The 17,957-nt window shown below is 46.7% G+C and overlaps 1 protein-coding gene across 1 annotated transcript in view; it reads right to left on the bottom strand.

Moving 5' to 3' along the window:
* Positions 1-2,640: 2,640 nt before the first annotated feature.
* CDC123 (cell division cycle 123) overlaps positions 2,641-17,957 on the bottom strand; it is a 55,338-nt gene continuing 40,021 nt past the window's right edge. Inside the window, exons 10-13 of the mRNA XM_084784038.1 lie at positions 17,737-17,765; positions 10,282-10,410; positions 7,538-7,675; positions 2,641-2,916 (exon numbers count right to left, since the gene is read on the bottom strand). Of these exons, the coding sequence (XP_084640164.1) occupies positions 2,890-2,916; positions 7,538-7,675; positions 10,282-10,410; positions 17,737-17,765 (323 nt within the window). The 3' untranslated portion in view covers positions 2,641-2,889. The remainder of the gene's footprint in view (positions 2,917-7,537; positions 7,676-10,281; positions 10,411-17,736; positions 17,766-17,957) is intronic.

The following is a 17,957-nucleotide window of genomic DNA, read 5'->3' as shown; positions in this document are numbered from 1 at the left end:
CAATTTAAGTCTTTACTTGATTACAAGTCCACAAATATGGAGTGAGATAATAGCACCTAAGAATTCTACATATTAAATTTTATCTCAAATACGTATGGCAATCACTGATGCAGAAAATACAATTTAAATAATCTTCCGGTTTATACTGAGCCTGAACAAAATTAAATGATGAATTCTCACTGCAGCTCTACAGAGCCAGCATGGCATGCTCACCAGCACTTAGTGCTCAAGAGAGTGAGGCAGGAGGACCAACACTTTAAGGCCCGCCTGGCTACATAGGGAGATTCTGTCTCAAGAAGATCAGGAAGTGGGGCTAAGGAGATGGCTCAGTGAGAAGAGAGCTTGGTATGAGAGAAAGAGGATCCAAGTTAGTCTCCATCACTCACACAAAAGCCAGGCATGGCAGTAAGTGCCTGTAGCCCCAGCCTTGGGGTGGGGGGGACCAGACAGGCTGATCCTGGGAGCTTGTTGGCCAGCCAGCCTACCCAAAATGATGAGTTTCAGTGAAAAGATCTTGTCCAAAAATAGAATAAGATAAAATAAAACAAAGTGAAGAATGATAAAGGAAAATAGTTGACACCTGTAGTAGTTTGAATAAAAATGGCCCTCACAGGCCTATAGTGCGTGGCACTACTTAAGAGGGATTAGGAGGCGTGGCCTTGTTGGAGAAAGTGTGTCAATTGACAGCAGCACAATCCAGGCCCAGTGTCACTCTCTCTTCCTGCTGCCTGCAGATCCAGATGCAGGACTCTCAGCTCCTTCTCCAGCACCATGTCTACCTGCACGCTGCCATGCTTCCCACCATGACATATTTTGCTTGGGTCTTTTTTCCCCATATATCCATTTTTTCATGTGTGTGTGTGTGTGTGTGTGTGTGTGTGTGTGTGTGTGTGTTGTACAGATGTGTGTGATGCACTCACAAGGGTATGGGTCTGTCATGCCCATGCATGTTCCTCCTGAGACCAGAATAGGATGTTGAAAGTCTTTCTTAGCCAGAAACTTGGTGCATCAGTCAGGCTGGCAGGCCAGTGAGCTCCAGGGGCTGTCAGGGGCTGACAGGCAAACACAGCCACACCCAGCACTTTACATGGGTGCTATCCAGGCCTTCATGCTTGCACAGTAAGTGTTCTTACCCACTGAACCAGCGCCCTTACATCTTTCTGAACCAGTCAACAACCATTTGACAAAGCCAGTTTTGTTGTTGTTGTTGTTTTGTTTTGTTTTGGGGAGTTTGATTTTGGCTTTTTGAGACAGGGTTTCTCTGTGTAGCTTTGGCGGTCCTGGACTCACTTTGTAGACCAGGCTGGCCTAGAACTCAGAGATCTGTCTGCCTCTGCCTCCCAAGGGCTGGGATTAAAGGTGTGCACCACCACCGCCCAGCTCAGAACTAAGTTTAAATCAACCCACAACACTAATTTCCCTCTATCACGGGTTGAGGCACCCATGAGCAATTTTAAAAAAAAATCAAAGCACATTTATCAAAATTATTTCTTCAAGGTAGTTGATATGCTGAGCTCAGAGACCAAGTGCTGAGTATATAATGCTATAAAGATAACTAAGCAAAACAACAGCAAACCCCTTTAATCACCATGTAAACTGTGTTAGGGGCTCAGTGAGAGGGATCGGCTTCACTTTTGCATGCCTGCAACAACTACAAGTGTTTGGCAGCACATGAGATGGACAGCCTGGGAAGTGTCTTTTCCTCCCAGTCACCTGGGCAGACAGTGGGTCCAAAGCAAATGAGGGCTCCTTTAAGGCGGAAGAGAGTAACTACTAAGATGGTGGACTTTTAGTAAAAGTGACTCTATCACCGTCAAAAGTCTAATGTATTTTTTTAAAAGCCAAATTACAATTACGTCTATGATAAATTCACTAATATATGTTGATTATCATCTATGAAAGATGTAGAGGTGGCTTGATAGTGAGAAATCTATCTGTCCTTGTAGCTAGGCCCAAGCTGAAGTTAAGCTCAAAGGGAAACTATAGAATTCTCAAGTCAAGAAAAATATTTCCTATTATGAGGTTCTATTTTTACATGGAAAAAATAATCCACTTAATTTTATTTTGCTAAGTGTGTGTGTGCACACATGCATGTGTGTGCATTAGGTCAGAAAAAGATTCTCAGGAGTCTGTTCTCTCCTTCTACCATGGCTCTATGGGTCACACTCAGGTCACCTTGTTTATGTGCCCACATTTCTTTCTTTTCTTTTCTTTTTTTCTTTTTTTTTTTTTTTTTTGGTTTTTTGAGACAGAGTTTCTCTGTGTAGCCTTGGCTATTCTAGACTCTCTTTGTAGACCAGGCTGTCCTCGAACTCACAGAGATCCACCTGCCTCTGCCTCCCGAGTGCTGGGATGAAAGGCGTGAGCCACCACGCCCGGCTGTGCCCACATCCCGCGTTTCATCATGGCACCTGCTCTCCCTTCCCACCCCTCCCAAGCCTTTCCTTCCTGCAGTCCCTGCCTTCCCTTTACATGGCATCTGCTATCTTCCCCCTTCCACCTCATTTACGCTTTCTTCACACTCCATCCCCCACGCTATCTTCCCATTTCTATAAAGCATGTGACCACCTACCCAGTAGGTATAAAAATGGAAACAAAATAAATTAGATAAATCAAGTAGACTGAACCAGAGAGCAACCATTTCATAGAAAGTTATTTATTTTCAGAACAGTATGCTTCCTTACGTTTAAGATTACTTACTATATTTTTACAAGTACTGAATAAAGTTCTTCCATCTGCCCCAGGTGAATAAATGCGAATATAAAAACTGACAATTTTGCATACTGCCCACTCCATCTCCACACAGCTTGGGTTCTGGAAAGCTGTGTTTTCCGCGCAGCCTCCTGAAGTCGGCATGCTTCCCTCTTCTACTTATTCTCAAGGCAGCGCTCACTCATCCTCCTGCTGGTTTCTTTTCTGTCAAAGGAACGCAGGAATATACTGAGGAATGCAGGGCTGTGCTGAGGAATGCAGGGCTGTGCTGAGGAATGCAGGGCTGTGCTGAGGAATGCAGGGATGTGCTGAGGAATGCAGGGCTGTGCTGAGGAATGCAGGGATGTGCTGAGGAATGCAGGAATATACTGAGGAATGCAGGGATGTGCTGAGGAATGCAGGGCTGTGCTGAGGAATGCAGGAATATACTGAGGAATGCAGGGATGTGCTGAGGAATGCAGGAATATACTGAGGAATGCAGGGATGTGCTGAGGAATGCAGGGATGTGCTGAGGAATGCAGGAATATACTGAGGAATGCAGGGATGTGCTGAGGAATGCAGGGATGTGCTGAGGAATGCAGGAATATACTGAGGAATGCAGGGATGTGCTGAGGAATGCAGGGATGTGCTGAGGAATGCAGGGTTGTGCTGAGGAATGCAGGGATGTGCTGAGGAATGCAGGAATATGCTGAGGAATGCAGGGTTGTGCTGAGGAATGCAGGAATATGCTGAGGAATGCAGGGCTGTGCTGAGGAATGCAGGGATGTGCTGAGGAATGCAGGGATGTGCTGAGGAATGCAGGGATGTGCTGAGGAATGCAGGGTTGTGCTGAGGAATGCAGGAATATGCTGAGGAATGCAGGGCTGTGCTGAGGAATGCAGGGCTGTGCTGAGGAATGCAGGGATGTGCTGAGGAATGCAGGGATGTGCTGAGGAATGCAGGGATGTGCTGAGGAATGCAGGGATGTGCTGAGGAATGCAGGGATGTGCTGAGGAATGCAGGAATATACTGAGGAATGCAGGGCTGTGCTGAGGAATGCAGGGCTGTGCTGAGGAATGCAGGGATGTGCTGAGGAATGCAGGAATATGCTGAGGAATGCAGGGTTGTGCTGAGGAATGCAGGGATGTGCTGAGGAATGCAGGAATATACTGAGGAATGCAGGGCTGTGCTGAGGAATGCAGGGCTGTGCTGAGGAATGCAGGGATGTGCTGAGGAATGCAGGGATGTGCTGAGGAATGCAGGGTTGTGCTGAGGAATGCAGGAATATGCTGAGGAATGCAGGGCTGTGCTGAGGAATGCAGGGATGTGCTGAGGAATGCAGGGATGTGCTGAGGAATGCAGGGTTGTGCTGAGGAATGCAGGAATATGCTGAGGAATGCAGGGCTGTGCTGAGGAATGCAGGGATGTGCTGAGGAATGCAGGGATGTGCTGAGGAATGCAGGGATGTGCTGAGGAATGCAGGGATGTGCTGAGGAATGCAGGGATGTGCTGAGGAATGCAGGGATGTGCTGAGGAATGCAGGAATATACTGAGGAATGCAGGGCTGTGCTGAGGAATGCAGGGATGTGCTGAGGAATGCAGGGATGTGCTGAGGAATGCAGGGATGTGCTGAGGAATGCAGGGATGTGCTGAGGAATGCAGGGATGTGCTGAGAAATGCAGGGATGTGCTGAGGAATGCAGGAATGTGCTGAGGAATGCAGGGCTGTGCTGAGGAATGCAGGGCTGTGCTGAGGAATGCAGGGATGTGCTGAGGAATGCAGGGATGTGCTGAGGAATGCAGGGTTGTGCTGAGGAATGCAGGAATATGCTGAGGAATGCAGGGCTGTGCTGAGGAATGCAGGGCTGTGCTGAGGAATGCAGGGATGTGCTGAGGAATGCAGGGATGTGCTGAGGAATGCAGGGTTGTGCTGAGGAATGCAGGAATATGCTGAGGAATGCAGGGCTGTGCTGAGGAATGCAGGGATGTGCTGAGGAATGCAGGGCTGTGCTGAGGAATGCAGGGATGTGCTGAGGAATGCAGGGATGTGCTGAGGAATGCAGGGTTGTGCTGAGGAATGCAGGAATATGCTGAGGAATGCAGGGCTGTGCTGAGGAATGCAGGGATGTGCTGAGGAATGCAGGGATGTGCTGAGGAATGCAGAGATGTGCTGAGGAATGCAGGGATGTGCTGAGGAATGCAGGGTTGTGCTGAGGAATGCAGGAATATGCTGAGGAATGCAGGGCTGTGCTGAGGAATGCAGGGCTGTGCTGAGGAATGCAGGGATGTGCTGAGGAATGCAGGGATGTGCTGAGGAATGCAGGGATGTGCTGAGGAATGCAGGGATGTGCTGAGGAATGCAGGGCTGTGCTGAGGAATGCAGGGATGTGCTGAGGAATGCAGGGATGTGCTGAGGAATGCAGGGATGTGCTGAGGAATGCAGGGATGTGCTGAGAAATGCAGGGATGTGCTGAGGAATGCAGGAATATGCTGAGGAATGCAGGGCTGTGCTGAGGAATGCAGGGATGTGCTGAGGAATGCAGGGATGTGCTGAGAAATGCAGGGATGTGCTGAGGAATGCAGGAATATGCTGAGGAATGCAGGGCTGTGCTGAGGAATGCAGGGATGTGCTGAGGAATGCAGGGCTGTGCTGAGGAATGCAGGGATGTGCTGAGGAATGCAGGGATGTGCTGAGGAATGCAGGGCTGTGCTGAGGAATGCAGGGATGTGCTGAGGAATGCAGGGATGTGCTGAGGAATGCAGGGATGTGCTGAGGAATGCAGGGATGTGCTGAGGAATGCAGGGCTGTGCTGAGGAATGCAGGGATGTGCTGAGGAATGCAGGGCTGTGCTGAGGAATGCAGGGATGTGCTGAGGAATGCAGGAATATGCTGAGGAATGCAGGGCTGTGCTGAGGAATGCAGGGATGTGCTGAGGAATGCAGGAATATGCTGAGGAAGGCAGGGATGTGCTGAGGAATGCAGGGATGTGCTGAGGAAGGCAGGGATGTGCTGAGGAATGCAGGGATGTGCTGAGGAATGCAGGGCTGTGCTGAGGAATGCAGGAATATGCTGAGGAATGCAGGGATGTGCTGAGGAATGCAGGGATGTGCTGAGGAATGCAGGGATGTGCTGAGGAATGCAGGAATATGCTGAGGAATGCAGGGCTGTGCTGAGGAATGCAGGGATGTGCTGAGGAATGCAGGGATGTGCTGAGGAAGGCAGGGATGTGCTGAGGAAGGCAGGGATGTGCTGAGGAATGCAGGGATGTGCTGAGGAATGCAGGGATGTGCTGAGGAATGCAGGGCTGTGCTGAGGAATGCAGGGCTGTGCTGAGGAATGCAGGGATGTGCTGAGGAATGCAGGGATGTGCTGAGGAATGCAGGGATGTGCTGAGGAATGCAGGAATATGCTGAGGAATGCAGGGCTGTGCTGAGGAATGCAGGGATGTGCTGAGGAATGCAGGAATATGCTGAGGAAGGCAGGGATGTGCTGAGGAATGCAGGGATGTGCTGAGGAAGGCAGGGATGTGCTGAGGAATGCAGGGATGTGCTGAGGAATGCAGGGCTGTGCTGAGGAATGCAGGAATATGCTGAGGAATGCAGGGATGTGCTGAGGAATGCAGGGATGTGCTGAGGAATGCAGGGATGTGCTGAGGAATGCAGGGATGTGCTGAGGAATGCAGGGATGTGCTGAGGAATGCAGGAATATACTGAGGAATGCAGGGATGTGCTGAGGAATGCAGGGATGTGCTGAGGAATGCAGGGATGTGCTGAGGAATGCAGGGATGTGCTGAGGAATGCAGGAATATACTGAGGAATGCAGGGATGTGCTGAGGAATGCAGGGATGTGCTGAGGAAGGCAGGGATGTGCTGAGGAATGCAGGGATGTGCTGAGGAATGCAGGGATGTGCTGAGGAATGCAGGGATGTGCTGAGGAATGCAGGGATGTGCTGAGGAATGCAGGGATGTGCTGAGGAATGCAGGAATATACTGAGGAATGCAGGGATGTGCTGAGGAATGCAGGGCTGTGCTGAGGAATGCAGGGATGTGCTGAGGAATGCAGGGATGTGCTGAGGAATGCAGGGATGTGCTGAGGAATGCAGGGATGTGCTGAGGAATGCAGGAATATACTGAGGAATGCAGGGATGTGCTGAGGAATGCAGGGATGTGCTGAGGAATGCAGGGATGTGCTGAGGAAGGCAGGGATGTGCTGAGGAAGGCAGGGATGTGCTGAGGAAGGCAGGGATGTGCTGAGGAATGCAGGGATGTGCTGAGGAATGCAGGGCTGTGCTGAGGAATGCAGGGATGTGCTGAGGAAGCAGATTCTAACTGGAATGTCTGCTCAGCCAAGGTGGCTGTTTCTGTCAAAAAGTATAATTTTCTAGAGGTCTTGACAAAAAATGTGGCTAGAAATTATGGAAAAACCTGCTTTAACTAATTTGATAACCTGGTCTATTACCTGGTTCCTGGCAACAACCGTCAGGCACCTGAATACTTCCTTCTCTTTCTTACGTAGGTACACACACTCCCATATTCAGTCACCAAGCAGAGGTGGCTTGATCTTCACACCCCATGACAAGATATATACTTCAAATTAGCAATATGCAAATTTTTCAAAATGCCTGCGTGTCATAAAAGTCATCTTCTGTCATCCTGATTGATAAGCTATTCCTTCAGCTCAAAGTTCCTATTTACTTATAAAGTGGCCTAAATCCTTCATTGTGGTCTCTTAATCTATAACCAGCGAATAAAAGTCCAGGGAGCCCAGGACTCAAAGGAAGTGTCACAAAGCACACTTGAGCCCAATTTGAAAGGATGGCCAGCATATAAACTTTCAGATACTTTACCAGCTTAAGAAAATCTATGAGCTTGTGGGCATCTTCTCCGGTGGAAAGGTCTATGAAGTCCCTGGGCAGGCGGTAGCTCAGATAAGGGCTGGGCTGTACTGTGACTTCACTGTTTGTGCAGCGGAAAGCTGGAGAGTCCTTAGAAAACAGAAAATAGGAAAGTCTATCGTTTTGTCTTTTAAGGTCTATTTTCCAAAGTACAATTCAATGTCATTGTTCTCTTCTGTACTAAAGAAAGAAAAAGACTCTGAAGTAAAAAAAGGTAGCAGGAATTTGAAACAGTCCTGTATAGTCACTAAAGGTGACTAGAAAGCTTTAAAAAGAGCGCTCCCTGGAGAGGGGTCTCTGCGAGCTGCCTGTGTACAGTGCTGTGAGCTGAGGAGACGCTCCTGAGCAGGCAGGCCTGGGGTCAGTCACCTCAGCTCCCAAGCAATCTCACACAGGCCAGAACTCTGTCACTGCTCTCATTTTCTAGAGGCGGTAGGCAGCCATGCTCCTCAAGCACTTCACCCTTGGAGAAGCGCCTTCCCTTCAGAGTAAGGCCAAATGCGTATTCTGAACTCCAGAATCGTTTTACATTCCTCTCAGACCATCTGCAACCTCATCGTCGATGTGAACTCCAAGTTCACAGGCCACTGGTCTCCCGAGCCATTCTTTAACACACTTGGTCAAGTCCTGCATAGAATATCTACATGTTGCCTTGTGCCAAAAAGGACTCCAGAGTCAGGAGCTCTTGGCTTTTGACTTCCCAGGCGACAGATATCTAGGTGAGCATGGTTTAGTGTGTGGCAGAGGAAGACGAGACGGGAGCCTGAGTAAGTCAGGACCAGGAAGCCCTAGAAGCAGCCACATCTTACCCAGATAAACCAGCCACAAGAGTTGTCTGCCTTGTGCTGGCCTTGCTGGGGAATGGGAGACAGATAGTGAGCGCGCGAACGACTAAATGACGCAGACTGTGTCAGACAGTGAAAAGAATCAGGGAAGCAAAGAGCTGCGCAGTGTGCTAAGGACAGCGACAGCGAGCACTCCCTGAGGAGCGTCTGGGCTGAGACTGAGCAGGGAGCAGGGAGCAGGGCAGGCTTTGCAAGCAGTGGAGACAACAGAGCGAAGACTTTCAGGTGAAGCTGGGCTTCTAAAGTTTCTGAGTCAAGTCTGGGTCTTGTGGTCCAGGGACAAGCAGGGCAGATGCTGGGGAAGGAGCCAGGAACAAGTCCTGTCAAGTCCCAACCTCTAAGAGGTAGAAGTAAATAAAAGATCATGTGGAGGCTAATCCTGTAAATCCATTTCTGCTCAACAGCTGTGTCTCTCCTACTTAACTTACGTCCTCTGTCTTTCAGATTAACGGCTCATGACTCTAAAACACCAGTGACAGACACTTTCACTGATGGATATGACAAACATGAATAGATGTTGGCACTGTGCTAGCCTCACAGGTGTACCAAGGATAGGAGAGACACTCAAAACCCCTGAGTCTAACGCAGGATTGGGCACATCAACAGGTACTTGAAATGGCTTTCAGGATGAGCATGTTAGGCTAAACACTGACCTGACTCAGAAGTGCAGAGGAAGGTTAAACCCAGCCAGGACAGAGGGACGATGAAAGCAATGGAAAGATGAGCAAAATGAAACGTGCCCCTCACAAAGGCACAGAAGCAGAAAAGCAGAAAGAGTGTGTCCCTCACGAGAAGACATCAGGTAAGAACAGAAGGCACGTGCTGGGCACATGAGTAAGGGAAGGGCTGTCTCTTACCAGAGGTCAAAAGTCACGTAAGGCCCTTGCCAGGGGTAGGACAGAAGCTGGCTGCCAGGGGACTGAACAACACGGGGATGACAAAGTGAGAACAGGTAGCAGCAAGAGACTAGGGAAGTGGGCTCAGATGAGACACAGCTCCGAAGCTCCCGCAGCTGTTTCCACAGCTGGATTTAACTAGGGTTGCCTGCCTGAGCACGGGTGGGAAGGTACTGACTTGAACGAGGGCAACTTCACTGCAGCTGCCTCTGAATATGGCTCTTCCTCTCCAGCAACCATTAACCTTGCCTGCAGCTCCTCAGGCCAACATATATTTATTATGTGTAAGGGTAGAAAATGGTAATACACATTCGTGAAGATGAGAGAGAAGAAGACTGTAGCTGAATATAAAAATGTGGTTAGCGGAAAACATCTAAGCTGGGATGTACATGAACCTGGCTGAACCCTAGCGGACAGGAGCAGACAGAAAAGAGGCTGAAAACACAAATGCCAAGGTAAGCGGAGACAGCTCTGGAGGACAGGCAAGCACCATTTGCAGACAACCTAACTGAGCAGTTTCTGTTTTCTGTAAGGAACTGAACTGATCTGCTGAGAAGAACAATCTGCGGGGAACAGTGACTGGAAGCGGTGAGGAGCCTGGGGACAAGTGGGATGAAAGCTAACCAGGGACCGCCATCATGGAAGCAGAGGCCACACTGTAAGGAGACCCTGGTCTAAGCAGGCATGCTGCCACTGCTCTCTGTGACCCTCAGTGGGGAGAAGGGCCAGAGGAGCAGTGTGAACTGACTGAGGGGGAGGGCTTTCCCAGGGCAGCATGACAGGCAGAGCTGAGAAAGATAAAGCAGAGACACTCTGCTATCCAGGTAAAGGAAGGGGCCGCCATATGGACACCCTTTTTTGACACCGGAAGTCAGGGCTAGCAAAGCTGTGTCTACCAGATCCTTTTCCAGTGGTCCAGGTCCAGCACAGTCAAGGGCGTGGCGAGCGGTCTTACCTGTCCATGAGCATCCCCTTCACTGAAGTCAACTCTTAGGTTGTTCTCCGATGTCAGCTCTTCCCAAGTAAACAGCAGTGAGTCTGTGACTTCCCCAAATGGATTGAAGTCAATGAGCCACACCTTCCCCTAAGGACAGACAGAAAAATCAGTATGTATAAAATAGAAACAAACACAACCTATATTCTTATCAAAAACGCATTTCCCTATTACTTTCCCTTAAAGATCATCTTAAAGCTTCTGTGAACTATTTCGAGAGATCATTCCACAGTGTGCCAAACAAGAGTCCCCTATGGAAGCAGACAGATCTAAGAGGCTGACTGATGCAGAGGGAGCGGGAGCAGGAAGAGGGCCCCGATGAAGACCTACCTTTAAATACACTAAAAAGAGTAGAGAAACTCTACTTATTTATTGTCTAGTTTTTAGTTTTCAATGTAGCATTTATTTTGTACATATGACCAACTTGAAAGCATATGTAGGGAAAATGAAAAGCATCATTATAAACCTTAGAAAAGAATTTCTTGTCTTCAGACACAGCCTACTGGACATTCATCTAAGGAAAAGAATGTTGCAGCCTGTTCAAGTGTGTGAAGAGCCAGGAATACCTGAGCAGAAAGCAGTCAGGATAGACCTATCTGACCCTGACCTGGAGACGTATGCAGTCCTAGGAAATCAGAGCCAGCACACTTGTCTGGTTTGCACTCTCTCCTCCCCCCACCCCGTGTGCATGCATGTGTACGTGTGTGTGTGTGTGTGTGTGTGTGTGTGTGTGTGTGTTGGAGATGGGGATACATGTGCAGAAGCCAGAGGGAGATGTCTGGTGTCTTCTTCAATCACTCCCCACCTTATTTTTTGAGACAGTGTCACTGGACCTGAAGCCTGGCTGGCCAGCAAGCCCAGGGCCTGCCCATGTCCACGTGCGCAGTGTGGGACTCACAGGCACATGCCACTGCACCTGCATTTTCCTGTGTAGATGCCGGGGATGAAACTTAGGCCCTCATGATTGTACAGCGAGCACTCTACCAACCGAGCCATCTCCCCAGCCCCTGATTTTCTACTGTCATGGTCACTTATTTGTTTGCATTGTTAACAATTAGGTGTTTTATTATAAACATGGAAGTCTCATGTCTTGCTTGATCTGATAGCTGCACAAATTTGGACATGTCAAAGGAGAATGCTGAGCCAACATTTTAATGACGCTGTTTTTCATCTAAGTTAAAACAAATTTTAGAAAAGATGAGATACCTTAATAGGGCTTGCTTTAGAAATATCCAGTCAATGGCATGGAGCCATTTCAAGAAGTTTTCACCATGTGTAACATGAGTAATGTTTCTATTTTATATAATCCCCAAGAGAAATCCTTTAAGTCTCTCTTACCACTTGAGTCACTTGCACACATCAGCCTGGCACCCACTCTCTGTATTCTTAGACTATGTGAAATAATACCAAACCTCAGGGCATAGCGCAGATTTGTCTAGGGGACTATTACTAGTGTGTCTTTGGTACACTGCCTATTTTTGTTTGTTTGTTTGTTTTGTTTTGTTTTTAAACAAAATCCTATTTGACTCTTGTTTGTTTTTTGAGACAGGGTTTCTTTGTGTAGCCTTAGCTGTCCTGGAACTCTCTCTGTAGACCAGGCTGTCCTGAACCTCAGAGATCCACCTGTCTTTGCCTCCCAAGTGTTAGGATTAAAGGCGTGTGCCACCACACCTGGCAAAAACATTTCATTATCAAAAAGAAGAAAACTCTCAAAAGTGTTGTACTTGTTAGGAATATTGACTTCTACAGAATAAAACTATACCTCAATTTAAAAAAACCAAAATAATCTAATTTTAAAACAAAAACAAAACATCACTGGTAGCTGGCAGCATTTGCTCTTAAAAGTCGGATGTCGTTTCCATTAGCCCCCTCCCCCCCAATTAAAATACACCAGCTGTAGTGAAGCGGAAAAACTGTGCAGAATGAAGTTTTATGGTTGCAACATCCTTTTTTTGTTTTTTTCAAGACAGGGTTTCTCTGTTAGCACTGGCTGTCTTGGACTTGCTTTGTAGACCAGGCTGGCTTCGAACTCACAGAGATCCACCTGCCTCTGCCTCCTGAGTGCTGGGATTAAAGGCCTGTATCACCACTGACCAATGCAAAACGCTTTTTATGTCAAGCCCCAGTCATACCGAGCAGTGGATTCTGCTTAGGGAAATTCACAGGAAATGAAGACTCAGACCAATGTTCCTTGAATCAACCAAAGGACGACTCATCAAGTAATGATGCTGCACTTTGCTTTGGAATATAAAGATCAACCGATAGCAGAACATGTTCCTTCAACAAGCTCGGTCTAGATTGTTGCTTACTTCCTAAACTACCAAACACAACAATACCCAGCTACATCAGAATGTGATGAGGTCACAGCAGAGCACAGGAAAACCTGACTGGGTGACATTGCTAGAAATGCTTCCCAGAGTAACTTGAATTTTGTTTCAGTGTTTTGAGAGAGGTCTTGCTGTACTATCCAGGGCTAAGTGATTCTTCTCCCTCAGTTAACCAAGTAGATACATCCAGAGCTAACACCACTGCACCTAGCCGTGGTAACAAAGAATATGGAGGACAATAGTGACAAAGGAGTGAAGAGGAAAGCAGATCACTGCCGAGGAAATAATGAATAATAAAAACTAACACTTTCAAGAGGCACAGGCACTGGTTTGTTTTGGCTAGAGTGAAAATCCACAAGGGTTCCTACCACGCACTATCCTAAGGTGTCTTTAAGAGCCTCCTATTTGAAACAGGATGGAATTCAGGTTAAAAGAATCTCCTCAAATGTACAGGCACAACTGTGAAAATGAGGGTGGGTCCCAGGAGCCCGAAAGGAAAGGAGTCTGAAAACCAGAGATAAGGGTATAGTTGAGGGGAGGGAGCTTTGGGAGCTTAGATTCCCTCCCGGGAATCCAAGGGTGTGGGTTTTAACTGTACACAACAGCCTGGGACTGGCCCTAAGGAGGGGATTAGGACTAGGAATTAGGGATTAGGACTTCAGTGAATGAAAGGAATGTGCCGAAAAAGAAAGAAAATTAATGTTTAAGGACTGCCTGGGAAGCAAAAGTACTATCTTTTCCCAGAATTTGGGAAACATGAGGAACAAATGAAAATTTTGAGCTGTATGACTTTGTAAAAGCTCTTTAAAGATTACTTAAAAGTGAAATCAGCAAAACAAATGATGAGATTAAAGGAAGCAACACGGGTCAGTCTACACATGCAACATCAACTATCTTGGGGGGTGAAAAACATTATCAGACTGAAAGATAATAAGAATAAATTACTGGTATTAGGACAACTGCGTAAGTCTAGAAAAAGATTAAATTGGACCCACAGTGCATAGCCAACAGATACTAACATAGTGAACAAATACTAACAAGAGCAAAAACACAAAGCAAGAAATCAAACTAGAGGAAACTGAGGCAGGATTGCCTTGAGCTCAAGGTGGCAGAGGGGGCTACTTGAACTGATCCTGTTTCAAAACAAAACAAAAAAGCCACCCCTAAACCAACCAACAAACAAACAACAACAAAACTCCCCCATATAATCCAGAAGAATGTAAATAAAGATTCTAAATTCTAGCCGTACATTATCATCCCTGAGGGAGCTTCTGACATGTTTTCCATTGAACGAGAGGGCCACCGACGTGACGTGCACCGAATCAACTTGCCCAACCACAATCAACACAGTCTCGTCAGAGTGTCACCAGGTACAAACACACTTCAGTTATATTTCAGGAACCAAACCACTTACAGACATGAGTTAGCTTTTCAAAAGAATAGCTACAAAATAATATATTCAAGAAAGTGTCTGACAAACTCTTATACACGTACCATTGAGTAAATGCAAATGAGTTTTACAATATGTCTCAGTCTCTGAACAGAAACTGTCAGGATGTTGGGACTGGCATGCTTCTCACGTTTAAAAATGTAGCTAGCTTCGGATCACAAGATCTCAGCTGCCATTACTTCTGTACTCATCCAATCTCACTTTAAGAACTCCCTCAACTATTTTACAGGCTAAACAGCTGCCTCTACCTGTCAGCCCCTCAGAGTTAGTGATAAGGACACTCGCCAGGGACAGAAGGACACAGCTTGGCAGATTCCTACATTTTCAACTGCCAGTATATGAAATAACTGGTTTAGTATCTGTACAGCGGAGGCAGAGAACACTTACCTCACAGCATTATACAGACTGAGATTGGGAATAAATAGCAATAAAGTAAAGGAGCGTGTTCTAGACAGCAGGCTGGGCTGACCCTGCAGCAGGCCACTCCTCACAAACGTCACATCACTGCCACGTCCACATCAAGATAATAAAGTCCTCCACTGTCCAAGGTTATCCTGTTTGAGCTTCCTGTTAGAGGTGCAGCAGCTAGCACAGCACAGGTTCATAGAAGCTGGCAGTGTGAACAATCTGCCAATGTCTTTAGTAAGGAGCAGAGTAAGTGACTCCTGCCCGCAGGATCCGACTTCTAGCCATGAACTGAAGTTTATTATTTCCGAACAGCTGAAACTTTCCCAAGCATCACTCCTTGTCTTTGCCTCAGTTCTTCTTTTTGTGTTTGTGTGATGTGTAGTATGTATTCACATGTGTGAGCATACATCACGTGGAAACCGGAGGCTTACACCAAGGTGTTTTCCTAGCTTTCTCTCCACTTACTGAGAAAGGGTCCTTCACTGGACACACAGCTAGGCAGCCAGCCTGTCCCAGGGACTCTCTGTCTCCATTTTTGGAGTGCTGGGTTTACAGGCGCTATACCATGACTACCCACCTTTCATGTGGGTTCTGGGGGTCTGAACATCCTGCTTGCCCTGCAAGCACTTTATCCACTGGGCCATCTGCCCAGCCTCTAACTCATCTTAATTTACCACCTTCTTTTAAGGCTTAGTATCTACCACCACTCTAGGAAACAGAAAGGGGAAGTACGGAGAATGTTTTGATTTAAAAAGGGGGAAATAGCTAACAGTTACTAGGGGACAGGATTCTATGGGCCACATCCTCTTGGGTCAAAAAGTGATTCAAAGTTGTGACAGGCATCACAGTCACATCGTGGAGCATGAACGAGACACCTGCTGGTGAATGAATGGGGCAGACGTGAAAAAACGTTATCTTCTAACAGCTCATCAAGCGGGAATCACAGGGCAGTACCAACACTGAGGCTTCTCTGAAAAAAAAAAAAAAACCACATGGCCTAGACAGTGGCGCCTTTGCTGTAGGAAGTTTGTGCTGAGTTAGGCTTTTGTTTCATTTTCATCTCAACAGTGTGCATCAGTTTTAAGATGTTAATTGAAAGTGTTAGAAGTTTCTCAAAAAGAAGACATAGAAATGGCCACAGACATGAAAAATGCTCAAACCCACTAGGATTGTGTAAATTAAAGCTACAATGAGATACTTCCCCACAGCAGCCAGGACGCTGCTATCAGGAAGAAGAAAGATAAGGAGGGCTGGCAAGGAGGCCTCAGGCACCGACAGGAGGGGCGTAAGCGAGTGCAGCCCTATGAAGGGCAGCACGGAAGCTGCTCAGAAACTTAAAAATACGCCCATATGGCTCATCCTGTAAAAGAACTTGCTGACAGATCTAATGACCTGGGTTTGATCCCTGGAACCCATAAGGTGGAAAGACAGAAGCACATGCAAGTGTATTCACACTCTCATACACTGTCAGTGTAAAAAAATAAATAAAAACAGAAGCCCCATGTGACCCAGCAATGCCAGTCCTTGGCATACATACAGAGGAGAAGTGAGTACCCAAGGAACTGCTGCCCTTCCTTCCTTACTGGCAACACTATTCACACCAGCCTGGAAGTGCAGACAGCCTAAGGGCCAATCAGCTGACGAACAGATAAAGAAAATGTGATCCAAATACACAGTGGAATACTGTTATGCTACCCAGTTATTTGAGGCAATATGGACGAACTGGAAAGCCCATTGTAATCCAGGCCAAGAGCAAGTGATCTCATTCATACGTGAAAGCAAAGCAGGGCTCTTACAAGGTCAGGACTATAATGACGGCCACCAGAGGCTGCTGTGTGCAGCGAGATGAACAGAGGGGATCAATGTATGAAGTTAATAAAGAGGAAGAATTAGTTCTGATGTGCTATTGCATAGCAGGATGACATCAGGGTGTCTAACCTTTAATACTGGGACAGAATACTGATGCTTCAAATGTGCTAGGTCATGTTCACAGCTCTCCTGACCACAGGCTGCAGGCTGGAAATGATGTACTGTGTGGTTCAATGAACTGAGAGAATTTAGAATGTTCTTACCATAAAGAAATGACAAATATTTGGGTTAGAAAGATGTTTACCCAGAACTAAACATTACACAATGTAGACATGTATTAAATTTGTATACTTTTTAGTGTTTTTATGTATTAATTTAGAAATGTTAACCTGGGGCTGGGCAGAGAGCTCAGTAGATAAAGTGCTTATGTCACATCCGGGGAGCCAAGTTTGACCCCCAGGAACCACAGAAAAAAATATTAGGCACGGGTGATGCACATCTGTAACTCAGTCAGGGGCTGAAGACAGAAGACGCTGAGGCTCACTGGCCAGGCAGCTTTCTTTAACTGATGGGATCCAGGCCAATGGCAGTTGCTGCCTCAGGGAAGATGGAGCATTTCTGAGGATGTTACCTGAGGCTGTCCTTTGGCTGTGCACACCCCACATGAATGCAAGCACTCATGCACAGCCTTCCCATGTGAATATGAATATAAATGCACACACACATACTCACCTAAAAATTATTAAAGGGTAAATCTACTAAAGAAAAAAATTAAAAATAAATGAAAACAAATTCATATCTTTGCCTAAAGCAAGTCAGGCAAAGAACCTTTTAGTTGACTTTTAAAAAAATTAAGAACCAAATAACAAATGCCTGGTCTTAAATGTATACAATAAATTATTTTCAGCAGGCCCAGACCTCCTAAAAAGTGTGAAGAAAAACATAAAGTGGCCACTTATTCATTTACTGACTCTCTCTATTACTAGTCCCTGCCTTTAGGGCATATGTCATGATCCCAACCCACAGGAAGCAAAGGCAGGGTGGTCATGAGTTCAAAGCCAACCTGGCTTATATAGCAAGTTCCAGGTGGGTGGTAGTGGCACTCATCTTTAATCTCAGCACAGATGCAGAAGCAGGCCTCGGAGTTGAGGTCAGGATGGTCGACAGAGTGAGTTTCAGGACAGCCAAGGCTACACAAAGAAACTCTGTCTTGAAAAACCAACCCCCCTACCCACCAAAAAAGTTCCAAGCCAGCTAGAGATAAATTCACAAAGCCAAGCACACTGAGTCTGTTTGTGTTGGGCTTGCCTTACATCAGGAATGCCGCAGGCCTCAGCTGAGAACGCGGCTTCATCAAGGTAATGGCTGCGTCCTATGTTCACCATCCCTCGCTTTAAAGCAAGTAGACTACAGTTTACTTACCCTACTGTCTCTGTATATATCGAATACAACTGTAAAGAAGAAAAGACTCAGTTACTAATGAACTAACACATTTATAACCTAAATCTTTTTGAAAATTCAAGTATACTTCATTACTAAACACAGCAGAATATAATTAGCCTTGAATGCTTTATACCTCTAAATCTCCAAAGTCAGTCAGAAATGGTGGCCCATACTCCTAACAATGAGGAAACTAAGGCAGG

This window comes from Acomys minous, assembly GCF_964271855.1.
Source record: "Acomys minous genome assembly, chromosome: 5".
Taxonomy (NCBI): domain Eukaryota; kingdom Metazoa; phylum Chordata; class Mammalia; order Rodentia; family Muridae; genus Acomys; species Acomys minous.
This window is presented reverse-complemented; position numbering and strand designations above follow the sequence as displayed.